The 23,960-nt window shown below is 35.2% G+C and overlaps 1 protein-coding gene across 4 annotated transcripts in view; it reads right to left on the minus strand.

The window, feature by feature from the left end:
* LOC140158712 (uncharacterized) overlaps positions 1-23,960 on the minus strand; it is a 61,976-nt gene that overhangs the window by 26,661 nt on the left and 11,355 nt on the right. Inside the window, exons 1-9 of one of the 4 annotated variants that reach the window (XR_011859820.1) lie at positions 16,377-16,650; positions 14,292-14,395; positions 13,825-13,923; positions 13,385-13,483; positions 13,072-13,233; positions 11,174-11,323; positions 7,931-8,029; positions 7,332-7,430; positions 4,175-4,273 (exon numbers count right to left, since the gene is read on the minus strand). Coding sequence is in view for 3 of the 4 variants with exons in the window: in XM_072181901.1 (XP_072038002.1) it covers positions 4,175-4,273; positions 7,332-7,430; positions 7,931-8,029; positions 11,174-11,323; positions 13,072-13,233; positions 13,385-13,483; positions 13,825-13,923; positions 14,292-14,395; positions 16,377-16,413 (948 nt within the window). In the remaining variant the exon portion in view is untranslated. Of the gene's footprint in view, positions 1-4,174; positions 4,274-7,331; positions 7,431-7,930; positions 8,030-11,173; positions 11,324-13,071; positions 13,234-13,384; positions 13,484-13,824; positions 13,924-14,291; positions 14,396-16,376; positions 16,651-23,960 lie in introns of those variants that run through there. The other 3 variants (XM_072181901.1, XM_072181900.1, XM_072181902.1) reach the window with 3 other exon arrangements.

Here is a 23,960-nt window from a genome sequence, read left to right on the forward strand (position 1 = left end):
ATCGCGGATGGTGTACAGGCCACAATGGGAGTGACCCCCGGGATATATTCACATTGATGCATTATTCTATCCTTGTCTTTGCAACGAATAACAAGAAACACGCAACCATATAAAGGCTGTACACTTATGCAGGATGTAGAGTTATAACCTTAAAACACGGACATCTATGTAGTTTGTTGAAATAGTTCTCGATTTGCTTCGGTCAGTGTTCTGAAATCTATGATCAACTACTATAACGTCTTTAGCCCCATCGTTAAATGGATAGTTTTGTAAATTAAGTTTGTGTTGGGCAAAGTCAACAACCCTGGCCGTATATAGCCAACTGTTGTTATTCAAGTAAGATCAAATGCATTCTGTTGTCAACTAGGCAAATCGAAGGTTAGAAAACCTTTTTCGACCGGCCGCGTGCAACAAACAGAAGTTGCAAAAAGTTTATTCCGAAGTTTTAGCATTTAGTCGCAGAATTACAAGTTTGCTCTCCTTGTATTAATAATAAAACCTGTTAATAATTGATCATTATTATAGCCTATATTGTTTTCGTGCCAACTGTTGAATTGTTGGGTTTATCAAATCAACAATATTACATTTATGACAATTTGAATAATTATTATTTTTTTATCAGTGTACTTCGGTTATATTTATAAAGGCGCTTTTATAAATACGCACGTGACCACAGCTTTATATAGACAGTAAGTCTCGAAGTGACCTTCTACATAGCGAATGGTCTTCCTATACATAAAGGCCGAACAACGTGAGACTGCAGTGCAGCAAAATTGTCAATTTTGTACAACTTTGAGATTATATTGTAAACGTTTCGTCGTTGAATATTTTTTTCCGTCGTCAAATACTTTCAAATATTGTTTTTGCTAACACATTACAAATTCGGAATTACAAAATGTGTAATAATTTTGCTATTCAATTAGTACTTAAATTTGATGATATTTATCTATAGAGTTCCTATCCCTTTCTGTATATAGTGGTCAATGCATGAGGATTTAGTCACGCTTGCTGGTCTTGGTATGTCGTGCCCATGGGTCACGTGCGTATTTATAAAAGCGCATTTAAAAATATAACCGAAGTACACTGTTTATTTTTATGATAGTGATTGTAGCTGTAGACGAGATCCAATCTTGTCACTAAATGCTTGCTAACTGATACACTGCCCTCTGGTTCTTTTACCATCGACAAAGTGAATTATGCTGGCGTGCTAGATTGAAACTCACTGAAACGTCTCTTGCGCCAATCAGGTGCTGTTAGAATATTAAATAGGCATATAGGGGCCTAGTAGGAGTATCCTTATCAATTATTGTTAGTGTGATGCCCGGGTGTGATGGTGATATCATACCATTGCGTAGTTTAAAATATTGTTGAATCAACGTTATCAAAGTTCAGCTAGGCAAATGCGGGGAATAATGCGTCGTTTATCACCAATGAAGTTGATGTAGATATTGGCATTAGAGTTTGCTGGTTAAAACAGGTTTTGACCGCCTCAGATACCAACACTCACAGATTATATAACTTTGAGCAAATAAGAGACCGCTCTATATCAGACTAAAAAACAAGTACATTGCCACGTTGATATTGTTCCATTTGTTTGGCGGGAGGTTTTTTTTAATTGTTTTCTTTGACATTTTGTCCCGTTGTTTGTTTGTTTGTTTGTATTTTGTGAAAACTATTCTCTTTCAGCTATCGTGTCACCTAATGATCAATCTGATATAGGCCTATATAATTGTAGCTTATTGTGAATAGTAATATGATATCAATTTCAGAAAATCAAACTGCTGTAACGCTAGATTATTTAGGCCTTTTGACAAACCATAATTATTTGCTAACAACACATGCCCCGGTCCACATCCTACCTTCCCACCCATGGCGTCAATGTTACTGAAACAGATAGTTCCACTAGTCCTATTTGTAAGAAGACATTGAATAAGATTATAAAGAATGATGTATATTAGATAGCCTAACTATGACATCAAAAGTGGAGCATCTGTAGATAGGATACCAGAACTCGGATTGAGATGATGACACACTAACATCACACCACAGCAGATATATGATTGCATCTATACCATTTCATACATGACATTCATCGCTTCGAATGATTTTTCCATCCCTATGGCTCAAATTCCGAAATACAAGAAACATCAGGAATGCTGGTAATGATACATGATGTAGGACTACAGTTATGTAGGGTAGTAGATTCTATATCAAGGGTTGAGAGCCAGAAAGACTTAACTCACAATTACTTGCTCCTCCAAATGAGCATAAAGTCGCCAGGGCACTATAGAGGACACAGTCCATAAATCATGAAGAGAAAACAAAGGACATTGTGGAAGACCAAAGCATGGAACCAACTTTATGCTCATTTTGTGAGAGTTGGTCATAGTGAGTTGCGCCTTTCTGGTTCTGAACCCCCGATATATCGTCATGAGTTTGGCAGACGGCCGAATTAAATCTGAATTTACCTCTTTGTTAAATTCATGTTACGCATAAATTATCATAAATTAGCAAACATCGGATCAGCGCTTTAGAGATAGATGCCAGCATAATTAAAAATTAAAACTTAAAAATAATTAGGTGAGTGAAAGAGGATATAGAAGGTTAGTTAATGACGCAGCGCCACGCTGTTTATACTGTTCGAACATGAATTTAACAAGGAGATGAATCCAGATTCGGCACTCTGTCAAACGCATAAACATATGATCAGCCGGGAGAGGGTGGAGTTATTCATGCAAATAGGCCCAATTAGCGATAAACTTTTTACATCGTTCATTGAGAACTTTATATATTTTTTTGTTAATAATTTTATTATCCATGACTTGTTATAAATATGTAATTTTTGTGTGTTCAGAGCGATGGATATTGTTATATAGTTTAGTTTACCCCGTAACTCACCGTTCGTTCCTACAAGCAAAGCATGCATAGGGAATATAGAGCAATAATAATAAAATTTAAGTTAGAAAACTGTTATAACCTTTATTAACTGTTATTTCATCAAGATTTCAATATATGTACAGTTTTGCCTTTTATTTTGACTATAAAATCAAGAAATTGTAAGCGGGAATTCCCAGCAAACACAGATCGTTTTTAAAACGTTTCAAACGGGTTAATTTTGGGTTTTGGTTAACATAAAGGTCGTGAAAACGTTTTAAAATGTTGTGTATGAAAACACACTACAAAACAAGTGTTGTCAATATGTTATTGTAAAATATTTTTGTACATTATTTTACCACATATCTTGTCAGCAAACATTTAAATAATATTGTGGAAGAAAAATTGGCAGTAAGTTTTCAAAAATGTTTTTGAAAGTTATGAAAACGTTTTATGCCTTTTATATCCTTTTCAGGCATGAAACTGCACGTTCCTATAAAAGAACCTGAAAATACGCGTGAAATTTGGCAAAGAGTACCCAAAACAAGCTGAAATTAAAAAGTTGCAGAAATTTTGACTAAAATAGTTTTAAAACTGCATGAAAATTCTGAATGCCGCTATATACCAGACATTGAAAAGCTTTCTGACAACCTTTTCTAACCTTTTACGAATAATGTGATAACGTTATGTGTTTGCTGGGTTAACAGATCTGGAATGAGCGTTTTAAGCGTTTCGACAGTATTTTTTGTGGGACATGAGAGCACATCAGGCATGTCGAATTGCATTCTGAATACGCAGAATGTCTTTCTGATATCAAATAATTTTCATTTTTTGAAGTTCACGATATAATACAAATTTTATGACAAATTATTAAAATTTGATATTTTTCACATGTTTGATATATAACAGTCCTCGAAGTGTGTTTTGGTGAAAAAAATCCATATCTTCAATACGAAAGGCCAGTCACAATTTTCAATTGATCGTCGGCTTTTCATCCCACCTACATGTACACTTCAAGTATAAATCCTCAGATTTATAAAGTTTACTTCGAGTACTGTTAAATATCAAAAATATCAATTTTTAATGATTTGCCATAAAATATGTATTACATTGCGAATTTCAAAAAATCAAAATTATTTGATATCCGAAGGACATTCTTCGTATACAGAATGCAATTCGATATGTCTGATGTGCTCTTATGTCCCACAATAAATACTGTCCAAACGTTCATACCCCACCTCTTAAAAAGTATAATTTGGAGAGGAATTTTTTTAATTTTTCTGCAACCTATTGTACTTACACTGGACTTGATATTGCCATTTGTTTTTCTCTGAAGTAACAGCTCAACCACGTCTCCGTGACCATTTTCAGCTGCCATGTGCAATGGAGTTTTACCTTCCTAATTACAAAATAAAATCAAACAATGAATTCAAGTGAATTGCTTTTTGTTTGTTTATTCTCAAGGAACTTCGGATGCTAACATTTGCCTGGGTCGGATATTTTATACATAAATTTTGAAGAGCGCAGACGATATCATTTGCATTCCATGATGAATATCAGAATGTAAAGAAAATGGAATACCTACGTTGTTACCATGATTGTCACATGACAAAATATGTTTCAAGTATTTGATGGTCCAGAAAATGGGAAACCTACGTTGCTACCAATGATTGTCACATGACATAATATGTTTCAAGTACTTGATGGTCCAGAAAATGAAAACCTACGTTGCTACCAATGATTGTGAATTGATGGTGAAATAAACTTGAACTTGAACTTGTCACATTACAAAATATGTTTCAAGTACTTGATGGTCCAGAAAATGGAATACCTACGTTGCTACCAATGATTGTCACATTACAAAATATGTTTCTAAGTAGGCCTACTTGATGGTCCAGAAAATGAAAACCTACATTGCTACCAATGATTGTCACATTACAAAATATGTTTCAAGTACTTGATGGTCCAGAAAATGGAAAACCTACATTGCTACCAATGATTGTCACATTACAAAATATGTTTCAAGTACTTGATGGTCCAGAAAATGGAATACCTACGTTGCTACCAATGATTGTCACATTACAAAATATGTTTCTAAGTACTTGATGGTCCAGAAAATGAAAACCTACATTGCTACCAATGATTGCCCCATTACAAAATATGTTTCTAAGTACTTGATGGTCCAGAAAATGAAAACCTACATTGCTATCAATGATTGTTACATTACAAAATATGTTTCAAGTACTTGATGGTCCAGAAAATGGAATACCTACGTTGCTACCAATGATTGTCACATTACAAAATATGTTTCTAAGTACTTGATGGTCCAGAAAATGAAAACCTACATTGCTACCAATGATTGTCACATTACAAAATATGTTTCAAGTACTTGATGGTCCAGAAAATGGAAAACCTACATTGCTACCAATGATTGTCACATTACAAAATATGTTTCAAGTACTTGATGGTCCAAAAAATGGAATACCTACGTTGCTACCAATGATTGTCACATTACAAAATATGTTTCTAAGTACTTGATGGTACAGAAAATGAAAACCTACATTGCTACCAATGATTGTCACATTACAAAATATGTTTCTAAGTACTTGATGGTCCAGAAAATGAAAACCTACATTGCTACCAATGATTGACACATTACAAAATATGTTTCAAGTACTTGATGGTCCAGAAAATGGAATACCTACGTTGCTACCAATGATTGTCACATTACAAAATATGTTTCAAGTACTTGATGGTCCAGAAAATGGAATACCTACGTTGCTACCAATGATTGTCACATTACAAAATATGTTTCAAGTACTTGATGGTCCAGAAAATGGAAAACCTATGTTGCTACCAATGATTTTCACATTACAAAATGTGTTTCAAGTATTTGATGGTCCAGAAAATGAAAAACTTACGTTGCTATCATTATAGGTATGTCACAGTGGCTGCACAATAATTCTGTCATACTGTGCACGCATACATAACAGTGAATCAAAAAGCGCGCGGATCAAAGTTGGCCAATTTTTGAAAACATACATGTCAAAAAACGATTTCCTCGTTATGTTTCATTGATCACAATAATTTGTCTTTTTAAAATATGGTAGGTGAAACATTTCCTAAATCACTATCAACTCCGCCGAAATTAAACACTGCCTAGTTTAAGAGTTAAGACCTGTTTTATGATTTTTTAAATCGTCCATAAATCAATAAATATAGGTCTCTCGAAATAGAGGACCTAGTACCACCGGTCTGAAATACCAGTGTTTGTTATCATGTATTTTTTTTTCCTTGGACAATGAGTGAAACACTTCCCTATACCAATTGAAAACTCGGTGCACTTAGGCAATTAACTGCAGTTTCTTTATTCAACATCACAGCAGGTTCATATTTGACAAAATCATGCTGTATGAATAAAACATAAATAAAACATTGAAAAAAGTAAAAATTACATATGCCTAATTAACATAAGAATGGCATAAATATATAATTAGATGTAATTAGCTAATTTGCATAATTAATGACTTTTGTGTATTTTTGTTACCAAATGAAAGAACTTTGGGTACTTATGTGTGGAAAAAAAACCGCATCCTCATATCATGTACGGTTCTCTGTTGGCATTATTTTTGCATATTAATTAGCTGGACTTAGTCATTTTTTAAGCTTTTATTTGTCTGCAGATTGGTCAAAATGGCTAAAATTGTATATTTGGTGGATTTATTACATTTATTCGAGGAGAGATTTTTTAATCTTGTTTTCTTTAACGAAGTCCGGAAAGATATGCAATTAATCTGTGATACTTAAATCAATGCTACCTTTTCAAGTAAGTGTCCGAATAAGCATTACAGATCCCAAAAATTACCATTTTGCCATTTATAGCAATTTGTGGCAGGTTTTCACCCGATTTCCGGGTATCTTCAAGTTGACGTTACATCACTTTGCATTATCCGATTTCAATTCCGTTTTTTGTTTTTTGAAGCATTCATAACGATGATTCAATTAAAAGCGTCAAATAACATGTTTCTGCTGCGCTTATTTTTTGGGTGATATACCTACTATCAATGATGGTCACACTACAAAATGTATTTCGAGTATTTGGTGGTCCTGAAAATGGAAAACCTACATTGCTACCAATGATTGTCACGTTACAAAATGTATTTCAAGTATTTGGTGGTCCAGAAAATGGTTAGTTTAGAAAAGTGAAAAGAGTGTTAACCCTCTTTAGTTCTAAAAATCAATTTCTTGGCTGAAGAACCATTTTTTCCTTCTACTAAGAACACTTTATGGGTTCTTTCTGAGTGGTTCTTTAAAGGTTATTCAAGCTTAATATTCTACAACAGAACATTTTGTTTGGTTCTCCAAAGAACCCCATTGGTTTTCATGGGGTTCTTTGTAGTTTTACACAAGGAGGAAAAGAAACAATATAGGCCTACGTTGGACAAAGGATTACGTACCGAATTTCTTACGTCTATTTCCATATCGCATTCCAGTAATTTTGCAAGGATTTCTGGATGCCCTTTCGCCGCCGCTAAATGCAATCCGGTTGAGCCATTCTAGTAAGAATACAATAAGAGTGATACATTGGTTAATATTATTATTTATTGGTTAATATTATTATTTATTAGCCATATAGCAGTTTCAATTCATTTTAAATTTAAAATCGTCGGAATTATATATTCATTCCAAATTATAATTACTACGACGGGCAAGGCAAAAGATTAAAAAATATAATTAAATAAATAAATAATTAAATAAATAAATAAATAAATAAATAAATAAATAAATAAATAAATAAATAAATAAATAAATAAATAAATAAATAAATAAATAAATAAATAAATAAATAAATAAATAAATAAATAAAGTTATGGGGATAAAGGATTGAAATAATCATAAGCTATTAGATCTGACGTTTTAATAACATACACAAATAACATAATATTTAGTCTTATTTTTTTTTGTCCTCCATTCCAGTCCCCGGTTCCAATCTAAGGAACTGAAAGAGCAATAAACCGTATAAGTTGACAAATAACAAAACTAAAAAGCAACTTACAGCGGTCCTGGCCAGCTTATTACACCTAGCATTGATGAGGAATTCTAATGCCGCTAACTGACCTGCCTCGCAAGCTATCAACAGTGGGGTTTTGCTATCCTGAAACGTAAAGACAAAACTCACATCAATATTTGCTTGTCCTTGAAGATAAGATAGCAATTTACTAATTATTTGTTTAATTACCTGTGTCTTACTTTTATTTCATTGTTTCACACATTTAGGATGGTTAGGTCATAGTTCATAAGGAGGAATAAAAGTCTATCAAGAATAACGAGAATTTAGTAAACATGTAAGAGACACGGTTACGGTAGGCCTATATACAATATAACAAAAGAACATAAAACCAGATCAACGGACTTATACAAATTTTACAAACATTACGATGATATACAACATACAATATATAAAGGGACATTGTATTACACTTTGATTCGATCGGGATTCGATGTATAACAATTCACCGAAACACCGTTAACATTTCAAAAATGAAACCAATGAAGTGACTTATACTGTTCGTGCACAAGTGAATTTGATTTCAAACACATGCAAATGAACCCAGCATGCACAATATAGCAATCAAAGTGATTTTCTCCATCCCGGCGCCGCCGCGAACTGCAAATTTGCTTGTTTCGCGCTGCACATGATAAATGAAACACTATGAAAATTGACAACTATGTTATAGCACAGATTATAAATAAAATCTGTGGTTATAGTTTATGAAAGAACGCAAAAATTAATGTTACACACGATTAGTTCAAATTGTTTGCAAACACATCAACGTATTTCACAGTCTCTATAAACCCTTACCTGATCTCTACCATGGTTTTGTTTGCATTGGGGGAAATAAAAGAATTATTATATTCTTTAGGAAATCTGAACGACATATCCAATAAAATAACTCGTGTGCTAAACAACACAGTTAATGGTATCGGTTTTAGTACCGGTTAAAAATAATTATTTTTTGCCAACACTTAAATTTAGGCAGTAGGGCCTATATATTATAACCCAGTAGCATCAAGGTGTCGCCGACAATCTTATATTTCAAAAGAGAACATTTAGAAAATGAGGGATAACTTTTCATCTTTTATATAAAACATTTAGTAATAATATCGCTAACACAACATATTTATTCAATGAATGCATTTTCTTTTTAAAATGGTCATATGTCATAAGTTGATATGAAAAAAGGTACACTTTGCAAATTTAGAGAAACGTCACCAAATCTGATTCAAATGAACATAACTTTTATTCTATACATAAAATTGACATGAAGTAAACATATTTAAAATGCTGACTTATATAAGGATATAGAATATGTCAACATCAAATGTTATTATACAGGGTGTGTACATGAGATGTACAGGGTGAAACATAAAATATCACACATTTTTCGAGTATTCACATACCCAGGTAATATTTTTCTTTGAAAGTATTTGATTAAAAACAAATATTGCATTAAGAGGGCATGATATAGGGCTTTCAGTAAAAAAAAATCATTCTTTCCATCCTCATAAAAATATACAGGGTGGCCAAAATTATTATTATTAAATAATGAAAAATAAATTAATTGACACTTAATTAATACTTTAAGTTGATCTTTGGTTACAAATAATGTTTCATTAGTTTAATGTGTTATTGTTTACAATACATCTGAAGTTTGAGACACCAAAGAGTTGGACTTTTCCAGATATGACACTTAAAAGAAGGCACGGTTTTGACCGATTTGTGTGTAAACTCTATGGGTGATTAGCACTAATTAGCACTTGAGTTAAACAATTAATTAAATCTTTTGTTACAAATAATATTTCGTTAGTTAAATGTGTAATTGATTGCAATGCATGTGAATGTGAATTTATGGCTGTTAAACATCAGAGGTCTAAGATCAAATTGGACCGCTACAGGCAAGGATGCACCTCACTCCACCTTCTTCAAAGCCAGATCTAATCCTGATTACTTTTGAAGCTGACAGCGTGGACCTTTCTAGGTCTTGCATTATTAACAACTTGTCCTGGAACCAAGTAGTCACCAAAATGTCTAAGACAGTCGGTCAGCGGCTGCGACTCCTCAGAAGAGCTTCGCCTTATATTCTACCTGCCCAGAGAGCTCTCATCTACAAGGCCATGATACGATCAAAAATGGAATGCTAGCGGTTCTTGGATTGGTGCAACACCCACCTCGCTAGCTCAGCTTGACTCCATCCAAAATAGAGCTATGCGAGTCATTGGTCTGAAGATCATCGTGTTCAGCCATTGGGCCACCGCAGGGCAGTTGGAGCAGCCATTCTCTTCTTTCGTATGTATGCCCCTGAGTTGTTTTGTCAGCTGATGTCAGACATCCATGACCATGACCCCAGGTTGCCACTGTCTGTGAGGTCACATGACCTAGCAGTAGAAGTCCCAAGATCAAACCTTGTCAGCCATAAAAGATCATTTCTACAATCTACAGCTCAATATATGGGATTTTCTTCCTGCCCAAAATCCAGCCATTAGATCAAGGGCCAGCTTCAGCAGGGAGGTTAATCGCTTTCTGGGTGCTTCCTCGTCAGCAGCCTCTAAATGATTTTTTTGTCTCTGCTGTTGATGCCCAGTTATGATATGTCGTAAAAAATGCTGAGACCCCCCAGATATGAGTCTTTTAAAAAGGCATCATTTTGACCAATTTGTGTGTAAACTCTATGGCAGCACCTCCACCGACTGCACCTCCACCGATTCCACCTCTGACTACTTGAACATTTAAAGTCTAACTGTTTTATTTGTCATCCGATTGAACTGGGGATTTTTTTATTTACAAGACGACAGTATTAACAATAAAGTGATACCTTACTTCATGCAATAGGTTAAGTGCGTTCAACTTAAATTGAAGTCCAAACTAAAAAAAATAAAAAATATTCGTAACTACTCTACCTTATTGATGTACCAATTCACGACATATGACCAAATATAAATATATAAAAACAGGGACAATATGTTGCAACTGACCAGCGGGGAACCAAATGATGGATCTAAAAGGATAAAACAGTGTCACACTAGCAATGGATAAAATCAAAAATGGGGAAAATATGACACAACATTCAATGGGGGAGTAACACAACAAAACATATAAACAAAGTTAAAAGCCCGACGTTTAGAAAAGACAAAACTTTGCTTTTTCAAGGAATAAAAATAAGAGACCTGCTCTCAAATATAAATAAAATCAACTTGCTAATATTGCTATAAACCTTGAATGTTATAACCAATAACTTACCAGTTTTTCGGGAAGTTTCTGCTCCAAGTATGACTTTTCATCGCGTATCTTTTTCTGTTGCTTAACTCCTTGGAGTTTATTTGAAACGTACCCCAGAACGTTGCCTATTCCTCCCCACATGGTTCCAAAAGCACCAGCACTCTCCGTGGTCTTATGTCATGGGTAAATAAACGGGACACGTTAAACACAAGCTTAAATAATACATATATCAGGGCACATTTTTTAACAACTTGCCCTGCATTACACTCAGGTTGATTGTGTGCAACTTGCCCTGTTGCCCACCAGTATTTTATATGACTTTAGTTCTTGATATATACCGTAAAACATCGTCTACAAGCATACATAGGGTTTTTGATGAATGCTTAATTAATACGAACCAGGCGTAAATATAGGCTACCGCACAATAGTACTTGTTTGTATATGCTTGGATCTGTAATTTATTTGCTCAAACTCCATAATGTCACCTGGAATAATTTAGCTTTCATTAGAAGCACTCTATATGTTTGTAGACGGGGTTTTACGGTATTTCATTTTTCTCTTTTGAATTGCAAGGTGAATGCAAAACGCGCAGCCGTGCCATGCACGATAGATACACAGGCAAGTGGCTGTTTACATCTTTATCAACGGGCAAGTGCCCAATGAGCCCTGGTATTATAAATGAGTTGGCATTATGTTGACATTTGGCACGCCCTCTGTTGGTCCGAGATAAAAAACAAAAGGCAGGAAGTTAGTTGAATTTATTTTACATCAACTTTGATTTCAAAGTAAATAATCCCAAAAATGTTATGATATTGCAAAATTAAAACATATAGGCTTTACCAGATTTTATGTGGTATGTCATAGACACATGCCACATGTTTCAAAACACTGCAAATGAATATTATAAAAGACTAAACTTTCAATCCACTGCAATTTATCTATCAAACTTAACATAAATATAATGCGTTATTTTGGCACAGCAAAACACACACAGTATTTTTATTCGACGTAAACGGTAGCGTTGCACATGAAGTTGAAAGCGAGCATTGAGATGGTTTGCAACAATGGCCTGACATGTTTAAAGTGTAGATCATAGCGCTTTCAACATCAGAAGGACATTCCTCGTATTCATAATGCAATTTGCTGTGTATAATGTGCTCTCAGGCCCCACACCACAAAAATAATGTGCAAAGGTGGGTGACCGAACCCTTAAGGGTGCGTATATAATTTAAAGGTTCATTCATAGTCATGAACATGATAAAATGAACCGTTTATAGGCCTACATACCAGAACATTTTGTGATTTTCATCAAAATAATAACAAATAACATATAAAAATAAACGTGAATTTCCTTCTGTTTCCCTGCCGCGATCGCACGTCCGTGCCACCGGCATAAACGTTGTTTATATGCCCGGCTCTTGACCAATCACGCGCGCTTTTATATAGCGAGTATGTGTGAACTTGCACTCTAATGTCGAGTTGCACTGCTAACCATGTTACCATGCATAACCCACTTTAACCAAAGGAGCCAAAGTTTATCCATCCACAACATGCAGTAAAACATTGAACAAAATAAAGAAAACAATATATTATAGCAGGCTGTACAACAATAACAACAACACTCTAAGTACATTTAACAACAGAAGCCAGAAAGAATGCATTAGTTTGACAGTCTTGAAAAATACCATTGGAAGAAGTTCTGTCATTACACTTTCAAATGGTTTAGACGTTAATGCTCCATGTTTTTAATTCCATTGAGTAAACGATATTTTCGTGCTTTCATGCAACTCAAATAAATATATGTAATGCTCCGTAAGTTTGGAATATCAATATTGATCTCAAAGAATCATTACCAATACCTTCGTCTCCGTCCATTTCAAAATTAACCTCCGATTCCCCCAGGGCCGATTCCTTATTACCTTAGTCTGGTCTTCCATATTTGGAAGATCAGCATCTAACTCCTCTGGAGGATCATTATCTTCTTCGTCATCTTCGTCTTCCTCCAGGATGTCGGTAACTATGTACTGTAGCACATCTACGTGGCCTCTTGAAGCAGCACAGTGGACCATCGTTTGACCAAGCTGTAGAAGTTTTAAGTTTTAAGTTATTTGTAGGTTTTATATTTCTTCTTGCCTTTTTTGAACTACATTTCGGATTTTCTCTCATATTTTCTAAACAAGAAAACACAAAATTAGGGTACTTATCGCGGCAACTATTATGTTATAGTCTTACCTTATTTTCAGCTTTGACGTTTGCACCGCATTTCACCAATGACTCTATAGCTGCCTTCTGTCCAAACCATGCTGCCCATAGAATGCCATTCATTCCATACTAAACCACAAATAAAATATTCAAAACATGTTAAAAGCATAATGTGTATGATAAGGTCTACAACGGACCCATTATCAAAATGTTTAGGAATTTACTTTACAAGGTGGTGTTTTTACCCAGTGTTTTTATCTGACAAATCTCAATAAAGCATCGAAATGTATTAAGACAATAGCTATCACGACTATTCCCAATTTATGCATGTGTTAGAAAATCTGCTATTAAAACATGGGTGTTAAAAGGTTAATTTCACTAATTTTCACTTATATTGTCATTCAAATGACTATTAATAGTTCATAGACGACGCACATAAGCTTACTTCTCTTTTATCATTTTTGTCTCACCTTATCAGCGAAGTCAATCCTCACATCTGAGTCAACCAATGTTTCGATCACTTCTGTATGTCCTTGTCCAGCCGCTAGATGAAGTGATGTGCGATCTTTCTGTTGATTTATACAATATTTTGTTTGATTAGATTGGTCGTCATGTATGGAAACGCATTTTTATCGAGGCCAATTTTCCACCGCATGCATAGGACTACCGTAAAAACTCGATAGTAAGCATATGTGTTTACTATCGAGCGCTTTTAAAACATGCAAACATGAAGTGCTCCATCCACAAAAGTGTAAGGAGTTTTGAGCAAATCACTGCTCAGTTGGTAAAGCGCCAGACTTTGGTACAATTTCATGTTTTCAAAAGCGCTCGATAGTAAGCACTTATGCTAACTATCGAGTTTTTCCGGTAGCATATTAATGATTCTGAGAGGACAAGTGGTGTCTTCGTGTAAAGATGACCAAACAGGATACTGTACCTCATCCATACAGTTGACATTGATTCTATTCCTGATGAAGGTCTTCACCAGCTTCACATTTCCACTTCGCGCAGCTTCCTGGAATTCACGCTCCTCTGGAAGTACTAAAATTTCAAGAAAAAATTTGTGATGAGTAGATAGTTTTAGTAGTAGTATTGTGGTATGGCGTAGCGTGGTTCATCACATGGGGGTGGGGTCCGACCATGATTGGGGCACCGGGTCTGAGAGGGGGGGACACAAGCCGTTTTTCGGCAATGATTTTCCTATGGGATTTTTAAAAATTTCAGATCGATGGGGGGGGCAGGTGCCCCCGTGCCCCTGTGACTTTACGCCACTGAGTAGGCCCTATAGATAAAATAAAAATCCAAGCTCACTTGGGGACAAATGATCATGGCATGTTAAGATAGGAACTAAAATACCTGGTAGAGTCAAGTGCTGGAACAACCGAGATGGATTACAGGTGAGCTGGGTGCACAGTAAATCCAAGCATGGAGCACGACCAAGAATGAATCCATAAGCTAGGTAAGATGGCCGTAAGTAGGACAGTGGGGTAAGTGGGACACTCACTATATACTACATCTTCATTGCAGCACTAAATCCACCAATACGATACCGAATGGTGACGTGACTTACCCCATTGCAAATATGTACGTATGTTATAATTTTACTCTTCGATATTGAAGTTTATTTGGTATTTGAGCTGCTGGAGATGTTTGAGACCAACACTACCTTGATGTGGCGGCCAACTTTGAGGAATTATACCTATTTATTACCAAATACTTGAAAATCTTTGCTGACAATTATGGACAAATTGAAAGATAATATATTTCATTTACCATAAAAAAAGAATGCTTTTTACAAGCCTGATAGCAGAAAAACATGATGAAATTACACAAAGGAGCCAATTAGCATGATTAGGCCATTATTTGGTATGGTGTCCCACTTACCCCATCCGCTTGGGGTAGGTGGGACAGTGGTTCTTGTAATTTTTGATACAAAAAATAACAAAATTACTAAATTGCATATAATGTCGCCAACAAGCTCAAAAATGAAATTAATACTGAACACTCCTATTGAATGCTTTGATTATTGATTTTGTGGCTGAAAATCGCAAATCGTGGGCTTTTTGGGGGGTTTGTCACTAAAAACCAAGAAAAAATCTGCCTCATGTATTCAGATGAAATTAATAAACATAATGATAGTCTAGTATTACTATTTTTTGGTATAATTATGTTAATAATGGCCAAATGCTCCAATATAAATATGCATTGTTTCAAAATATGTTCTTAATGTAATAATATCATAAAACTACATGTGTCAAATTTACCTCTACTCCAGAATGTGTCCCACTTACCCCCAAAGTGTTGGGGGTAAGTGGGACAGTTGAGTCATTACATAATTGACCCCGCGCCCTTCTGTACTGTATTGGCGTATCGCCTAAAAATAACACCAGACATTGCCCTAGGATTATACTTGAATTATAAAAACATAAGTCCAATCTTCATACCCTATTTTAACAAACAACGTGTATCAGCATGACCATGCTGACAGAAAACCCAAGCAGAAGAAAGCTTTGTGGTTATGGTTTAACACAGAAGGCACTTAGAGCAGAAAGACGCAAGCATGTGAGAAGTTACCAGATGAGGAAAACAACAGATGCTTAAGAAGACCAGAGAAGATGAGACTTCATCTTCTCTGAGAAGACTACGACAATATGCCTAAAATATATGCCAGAGAGAAGCCAATTTGCTCTCTACTGTCTGCTCGCGGCAGAAAGATGACCGGAAAGGCAGGCTTACACCTGAGTTAAATTCATGGTAAATATAGTTATCCCATATTTAACAGTATGTATATCGGAGCTTATTACGTGTTCAGTGTAATTGTAAATATTCATCGGAATTGAAGCCCAAGTCATGTAATAGGCCTACTTTTACTATCACCGTTCTAAATTTAAGCTAATTATCAATGACCAAAAAATACCAAAACAAACACATAGTATATAATAAATTCTACAGTGAGTGAGTTATAGGCCTATACAGTTGTTGTTGAATGTATAACCGTGTACAACATCCAATATATACTTACATATTTCGAAATCTTCCTCATCAGAAACATCAGCCATGATTCATGTGCTTTTTACACAGAATCTATCATTACACACAAATTAGGCACACCTGCATCTAATATTATGTTATTTAGTATTCAGAGCAAATTACTGCACGATCATAATTTTGAACTGTTTTTTCCTTCAATCTAATTCCGCTATTTAGCATGTGTGTATACTACATACTGTATAAACGTGCTGATTTTTAACCCGTACATTGGCAAAATAAATACACGTACATAAAAGATTTGACTGAATTGCCTGAGGTCGATCACTGAACCAGAAATCGAATTTTTGTTGATCGTAATGTGTGACGCATGCATTGTATATAATTTACATAACAAATGTGAGTTATTCGTTTGGTATTATTCATAATTGTAAATTGATAATATATAGGCCTATGGATATATTAAATAATTGAGGAGACATATTGAAGCAGTATAACCAGAAGAGCTAAATCATGAAATGATATTACGTCTTTGATGATACCGCAGGGGCTTCAATTTTGCTGGAACTAAGTTAATATCTAATACTGATTTAAAAGATTCTTGTATACACATGAATATACCTATTTTTATAAGACATTTAGGGTAAAGATGTTTGTAAATCAAAAAAAAGAATACTACACTGTAAAAATTGACCGTAATATTTTTCCTTTATAGAATACCTGGCAAGTTGAGCATCATAACGTAACGACGATAACAAGTAGGGCCTATTTCACCATTTATAACATACGGTAAAATGAGGGTTTTTCAATATTGCCGTCCATTTCTAATCGTCACCCCCATAGACTTTACATGTAAAATAAAAAGGCTCATAAAATTTAATAGCACCTAGTTCGGATGTAAAATTCACACAAAATACTTTTTGAGTGATTGCATAGATAATTAAATACTTTTCATTCGGGGGCTATGTGGAATTTTTTTTATGTATTCCTTGTACAATGACATTTCACAATAAAATGTCAATTGGTAACAAAGGTGCCCCGTGTAAGAATAGCAATTAATTAATTAATAATAATAATTAATTAATTAATGTAGTGCTGTAAAAGGGCTACTCATAAGACAATTATGCAGCAGGTGCTAATTTGGGATTACCTCTTCCAGGAATTATTCTATGATATTACGCAACTGTTCTCTATCTTAACAAGGGACGCACCACTGATTAGATATGAAGGGAGCTAAGTAGTTTTTAAAAAATTAAAATCATTGTATAGCTATCTGAGCACAAAAAAATAGCTCCACCTCGGACCCCCCCCCAAATGCTCCATCGTTTCGGACCAGAAAAATGATTTCATGTAAAGTTTTCATCATAACATAATTATTCAAGTTCCCAGCAAACACAAAAAACGTTTTTAAAACGTTTTAAATACGTTATATTTTGGCATTTGGTTTAGGTAAAAACGTTTTAATAACATTAAAATGTCGGGTTATATTAAGGTCATGAAATCGTTTTAAACGTTTTGTATAAAAACACACTACAACAATATTTTAAAAATGTTTTCGAAATGTCATTGTAAACTATTTTTTGCAAACATTTTTGGCCAAATATTTTGTCAACACTTAAATAACATTATGTTAAAATATTTGCATCCAGCAAAAACAGAAATGTTCTTAAAATGTTTTTTACAAAACGTTTTAATAACATTTAAATGTCGGGTTATATAAAGGTCGTGAAAACATTTTTAAAACGTTATTGTAAATATTTTGGGAAAACATTTTTTGCAAAATATTTTTTCAACCCCAAAATAACATTCTGTTTAGAATGATTTTGACCAAGTTTTCAAAAACGTTTTACCCTTTATATAACCCAACATTTAAATGTTTTCTGTAAAACATTTGTGTTTGCTGTGCAGTAAATTACCAAAAAATGTTATTTAATGTTATGAAAACGTTTTATACCATTAATGTACCCTTTATATAACCCGACATTTAAACGTTTTCTGACAACCTTTTATAACCTTTTGCGAATGATGTCGAAAACGTTTTGTGTTTGCTGGGTTAGCAATGATGTATATATTAGTGCGCATTTGTTTATGAAAAGTAATTAGTCAGGATCAGCTTCATTGTCCACTTTTTGCTTCATTGTCTTTTGCACTGGTTTGGTTTTAGTCCGTCTTCATATTTTCTTGTTATTTTTGTTGGTTGGTTTTTATTTCTTGTCTTCTTGAGTGCAACATCAAAATACATAATATGACTTCGGACCAGAAAAATGATTTTATGTAAACGGTGAAAAAAAATGTCAGAAGGCAAAATAACATCATTTAGCTTTGCGCGTCTTTGTTCCGTTTTTGGCTCTGAGCGGAGCTTATCAGTGCCTTTGTCATGCAACTAACTAGCATTCATTTTCAGGTCACAATACGCTGTTGGTTTTTATGCTAAGGATCATTTAATGACTGATATGAAGACTTAAGTTTCGTTTCTAAGTTTGGCTAAGTTATTTTCGAATCGATTGCACTCCAGATTTTATTGAAATTCAGGCGATAAAAGTATTATTTTTGGGTAAAAAAGACCAAAATAGTCACGATAATCGAGTTACATCTTGGTTCCCTGTGTGTGCTAGAGATTATTCTGGTCTGTATAATTTAAGATGCGTAATACAGACGGAAACCAATGGAGGTACATTTCTTAAGATTTAGTTCAGATCAGAAATTATTTGACTACTTCTTAACTTTTCTTCACTATTTCTTTATAATTTAAATAAAGAGATAGGTAAGGAATGTCAAAAAACAGTCAAGAACATGTCTGAATCTTGAATAAATCCCCGAATAAATCTGAACAAATGACTTTTCTGGGGGACTATTTGGCTTGCGCAAGTGCAGTACGAAAGCACTGTGCCGATTTTTTTGTTAAAGGTCACGTTTTTACCGATAAGCTGCGATGCTCAACAAACTTCGTACTTTTCTATGAGGCTATTTTGAACCAATAAATCGATTAGTTTTTCTTGATTGATGACATCACCATTTCTGAACCAATCAGCAAACAGTTTTGTGTGATTGATCGATTCTTGCAGTAGTCTCCACAGCAGCCAGTTTGATTCCGCCCTTCCACACAAACATTTTTGTGGAGGGAGCGTAACCAAACTGGCTGCATAGGAGACTAAGTTCACTGACCCACTGACCTTGCAAACTCAACCACAGAGAGCTACGGTGCATAATCGAGGTGAAAATACGCTAGTTTGTTTACCATTCTGAGCTCATGAGCTTCTGGTAAATGTCATTCCGAAGCATTTACGAGCATACCATAATATTTTTTTATTAAATATAAAGATGTTTATTTAAGTTATTTGTAAAATTCAGCGATGGACTTAATATAGAAGTGGTTTGATTTTAGTTGTAAACGCGGGACTCGACCGGCATGACAAGTTGAACATGTGAAGTTCCAAATTCGGAAGCCATGTACTACTATTCCATGTACGTAGGTCTCACACGAACTGCTCCGAGGTTATACTGACTACTAGATTGTCTACTTTTGTACTTTCGTAAGTGATGAAATTGAAGAAAAAATCATGAAGTGAAATCTATCAGAAATAAACACTGATGTGATGTAGGCTAGTCCTGCTTAATCGGAGTACAGCATCCAGACCAGGCAGATCCAGATCCGAACAGAACTTACGATTGTTCGGTTGGACCGGGTTCAACACACATGACACAACAGACATGTCAGGACAGAACAGTTTTGGTGTTTACAAAAAATGCAAATGATCTCAAGTCACAAAAATTTGTTATAAAATTTCATTTTTGTCTCGCCTCAGTATTTCTGTCTGTCCGGGGGTGTGGATGTCCGTGTGTCCGTCTGGAGCTGTATCTGGGAAACTGTAACTTACAGTGTAAGACCTACGCAGTACGTGGACGCTACTTGGTGGGAGGAGGGGTATCTAAGTTTGCTCCGTAATTGTATGTTTTCGGTGAAAAATAATGCAAATTAACATAGCTAATTTGCATAATTTATGCAAAGATCAGCGCAAATTGATAAAATTTCATTTCTGAACTTTGTTCAGGATGGGACTTAGTAATCACTATTTCCGTCTGTGTGTGGGGGTGGGATGTCCGAATGTTTGTCCGGAGCTGTATCTGGGGAACCGTAAGACCTACGGGGACGCTACTTGGTGGGAGGAAGGGTATCCAAGTTTGCTCCGTAATTGTATGTTTTCGGTGAAAATATGCAAATTAACATAGCTAATTTGCATAATTTATGCGAATATCAGCGCAAATTGATAGCGGTGCATGGTAACGAAACCTTGTGACAGGAATGATACACACCTGCTGATCACCTGATTAGTTTTTGGCGAAAAGTATGCGCATTTAGTTGTTAAGTTGCATAATTTATGCGGAACGCTTCTACAAAATGGTTGGAAATCTGAAGAAATCCGCCTTGTGAAGCTGTTTCTGGGGATCCGTAAGAATGCTAAGCCCTATGATGATGAAACGTGGTGGGGGAAGCATGACCAGAGGATCTCGACCTGATTCGATTTTCAGCGCAAAATATGGTAATTACCTACCTAATTTGCATAATTTATGCATAATATGCAAAAACCTTTTCTCTCGGAGACTAGGGGTCGCACATTCTTCAAACTTGGTGGGCGGGTGCATCTTGACCCCAGACAGAACAAGTTTGTATTGGTTAGTGGGTGAAGGTCACTCGAGGTCATCCAGGGGTCATCTAAGGTCAAATTACTAAAAACTGTCGTATGGGCATGAAACTTGGTGGGTACAGTTAACATTTAGAGTCAAATTTTCTGACGGTCATTTTGGGGTCATCCGAGGTCACTTAGGGGTCATCCGAGGTCAAATTACTAAAAACTGTCGTATGAGCATGAAACTTGATGGATACACTTAACATTATGAGTCAAAGTTTCGGAAGGTTATTTTGGGGTCATCCAAGGTCACCAAGGGGTCATCTGAGGTCAAATTACTAAAACTGTCGTATGGGCATGAAACTTGGTGGGTACAGTCAACATTTAGAGTCAAATTATCGGACGGTCATTCGGGGTCATCCAAGGTCACCAAGAGGTCACCCGAGGTCAAATTACTAAAAACTTGTATGGGCATGAAACTTGGTGGGTACACTTAACATTTAGAGTCAAATTTTCAGACGGTTATTTTGGGGTCATCTGAGGTCACCAAGGGGTCACCTGAGGTCAAATTACTAAAAACTGTTGTATGGGCATAAAACTTTGTGGGTACAGTCAACATTTAGAGTCAAATTTTTGGAAGGTCATTTCGGGGTCATCCGAGGTCACCCAGGGGTCATCTGAGGTTAAGTTACTAAAAACTCGCATGGGCATGAAACTTGGTGGGTACAGTCAACATTTCAAGCCAAATTTTTGGAATGTCATTTTGGGGTCATCCAAGGTCACTCAGGGGTCATCTGTGGTCAAATTACTAAAACCTCATGTGGATATGAAACTTATTGATGGATGTATTATGCTCTGCAAATAAGATATAGCTACCAACCAGCAAGATGTATGATTGCGTGTGATCTGGCACATACAATGTATATGATTTCACCTGTTGCACATTCGACTGCAATTACTTTCACATTCAAAAAAGCACAGAGCCACAGCGCCATTGGTGCTCTTGTTCATCATAACATAACTATTCAAGTTAGCTTAAACTGATAAGTATTAGTGCGCACTTGTTTATGAAAAGTAATTAGTCAGGATCAGCTTCATTGTCCACTTTTTGCTTCATTGTCTTTTTCACCAATGGTTTGGTTTTAGTCCGTCTTCATATTTTCTTGTAATTTTTGTTGGTTAGTTTTTTATTTCTTGTCTTCTTGAGTGCAACATCAAAGTACATATGGAGCATTAAAGACCACTTCTAACATGTCTAACTTCACTTTATTACCGTGATTTGACCCTCAAATGTCATTGTTGGGTAATCTAACTTAGGCCTACTACAAACCCATTATATTATAATATAAAATAAGTAAGAGCTTTAAAATTCAGAACATTTGTTTTGATTCATACATGGGAAATCACCTAAATTTCACTGAAAAATTAGTACTGGGGCATTAGAGACCACCAATTTTAAAAATGCAAAATTTTCTTTAAAATAACGTATGGGGCTATCATCTGTTATTTATATCTATTTACACTATTAATAGGCAAAACTAGCTAAAACTAGTATAAGTATCATAAAATAGTGGTCTTAGTACAATTTTTATAACAAGCACACCACCATCTGTAATTTACTATAAGCGGAATGGTGACATCAGTGGGAAGTCCACTTTCAACATGTCATTTTTCTCTTCAAATCATTTAAATATGGTAGACCATAATGAGTGTAAAATACCAAGTTTTTGCGCGTAAAACCCCTTTTGGATTTTTTTGCAGTACGGGTTGAAATGTAACCGTTTGGATAACATTTAGGGCAAAGAGGGGCATTAAGTACGGAGTGGCATTAAGTGCCACTCAATAAACAAATAATTATTATACATATCAGAGAGTCCTGGCTACAATTTTCAATATACCCGCAATGTATGGCGTATAGGGTGGTGTGCTCCAATGTATAACATATTTCACACCACCAAATAAAATTATATCGTTGTGCGCCCTTAATTTCACTTCTTAGAAAAACCCATGAATTTAAGCATTAAAATGAGCAGAAATTTGCATAATTTTAGCCAATTTGGATTGGTCATGATTAGTAATATTATTTCCTGCAAGTGTACCACAGATGGGCGAGATCAAATAACTTTTAATGATTTTAAGCAGCATTTTCTTTTAGAAACACTGGCATGGTTTTACCTGTAAAATAGGCAATTCTCAGACATCGTAGACTTCGAGGGCCAGTCGTAAAAAATAATGAGGGTCAACCTATATTTTTTCCCAGCCAGAGGGATCAGGCAAGGGCTGATTTCAACCATCATAGCTGTCGCTTAAAACTGAGTCGCTCCTGTGAAGAAAAAATGACGTTTTCTTAAGGCAAATTTAGCACATATCTCTATGGGACTCTGATTTGGTGGTGTGAGATCATAATGGAATCTATTGTGGCCTGCTATGGGTGCACAGCACTAAATCCTTCCGCATCCCAGTAAAAAATAGTGCCTATTCGAAATCCCGGTTCGAAATAAATTATATCGGCGTCCCGAGGGAACTGGATTTGAGTGACTCTTGGTTGTGTTCATGAAAACGATAGAATAGGAGCTCAACATCACAAATCTGTTCATAAAATGTTCCGAATCGAATGTGCATGGTGATAAGCTCTTGGAACAATATCATTATGGCCGGAACGGGTAAGGAGGTACGAGTGTCTGCTGAATCATATCTTCGTATTCTCAAATTTCTTAACTTGTCAAGAAAAATCAAATTTAAATAAAATAAAAAATCTTTATTTAAGACATTGGTGCCATCTAAATATTAAAAATATTGTTACATGGAGTGAAAAACAAACTTACTTTCTTGTATTTTCACATGTATTTCAATGGGACGTTTATTTAGTGGTGTGCGCCCCTATGCTATATAGCCAATACCAAAGAGCTTTTAAATAGAAATAGAGTCGCAATAGATTATATAATCTTTTGTTCGTTTGATGCCGATTAGAAGTTGCGACAGGCTATTCA

This window comes from Amphiura filiformis, chromosome 8, assembly GCF_039555335.1.
Source record: "Amphiura filiformis chromosome 8, Afil_fr2py, whole genome shotgun sequence".
NCBI lineage: Eukaryota > Metazoa > Echinodermata > Ophiuroidea > Amphilepidida > Amphiuridae > Amphiura > Amphiura filiformis.